The sequence below is a fragment of the Buceros rhinoceros genome, unplaced genomic scaffold, assembly GCF_000710305.1.
Source record: "Buceros rhinoceros silvestris isolate BGI_N320 unplaced genomic scaffold, ASM71030v1 scaffold33243, whole genome shotgun sequence".
In the NCBI taxonomy this organism is placed as follows: Eukaryota; Metazoa; Chordata; class Aves; order Bucerotiformes; family Bucerotidae; genus Buceros; species Buceros rhinoceros.
The window spans coordinates 14648-15252 of record NW_010403615.1 but is presented as its reverse complement, the minus strand read 5'-3'; the positions used below and the strand labels follow the sequence as shown (position 1 = coordinate 15252).

The window sequence follows — 605 nt, the reverse complement described above, 5'->3', positions numbered from 1 at the left end:
ACTATCTGCGCTACAAGCCGGTGCTGGTGCTGCAGAGCCTGAGCCACATCTCCATCTGGCTGCTGCTGGTGTTGGGCACCTCTGTCCTGGCCATGCAGCTGATGGAGTTCTTCTACGGTGTCACCATGGCTGCCCGCATTGCCTACTCCTCCTACATCTTTTCTCTCGTCGCCCCATCCCGCTACCAGCGTATGGCCAGCTACTCGCGCTCTGCCGTCCTCCTGGGCGTCTTCACCAGCTCGGTGCTGGGCCAGCTCTCTGTCACCTTGGGCAGCGTCTCCTTCCTCACCCTCAACTACGTCTCGTTGGGCTTCGTCAGCTTTGGCCTCATCCTTACCCTCTTCCTCGAGCGGCCCCGGCGCAGCCTCTTCTTCAATAGGCCCAAGGAGGCTGGCAATGAGGCAGAGCCCACCGAGCTGGACACGGGCAATGAGGCAGAACCCACCGAGCTGGACAAGATGTCTGGAGGGGACAGCGGGGGGGGGACACGGGGCTGGCAGGAGGCGACACTGTGCCGTATGCTGCGGGAGCTGGGCGCGTTAGCCAGGCAGCCCCAGCTCCGGCTCTGGTCCTTGTGGTGGGGCTTCAACTCGGCTGGGTTCTAC

The 605-nt window shown here is 63.1% G+C and overlaps 1 protein-coding gene across 1 annotated transcript in view; it reads left to right on the top strand.

Moving 5' to 3' along the window:
- Positions 1 to 5: 5 nt before the first annotated feature.
- Positions 6 to 605, top strand: part of SLC19A1 (solute carrier family 19 (folate transporter), member 1) — a gene marked incomplete at its 5' end in the record, with an annotated part of 1868 nt that continues 1268 nt past the window's right edge. The window contains one exon of the mRNA XM_010133078.1: positions 6 to 547. Within this exon, the coding sequence (XP_010131380.1) occupies positions 6 to 547 (542 nt within the window). The remainder of the gene's footprint in view (positions 548 to 605) is intronic.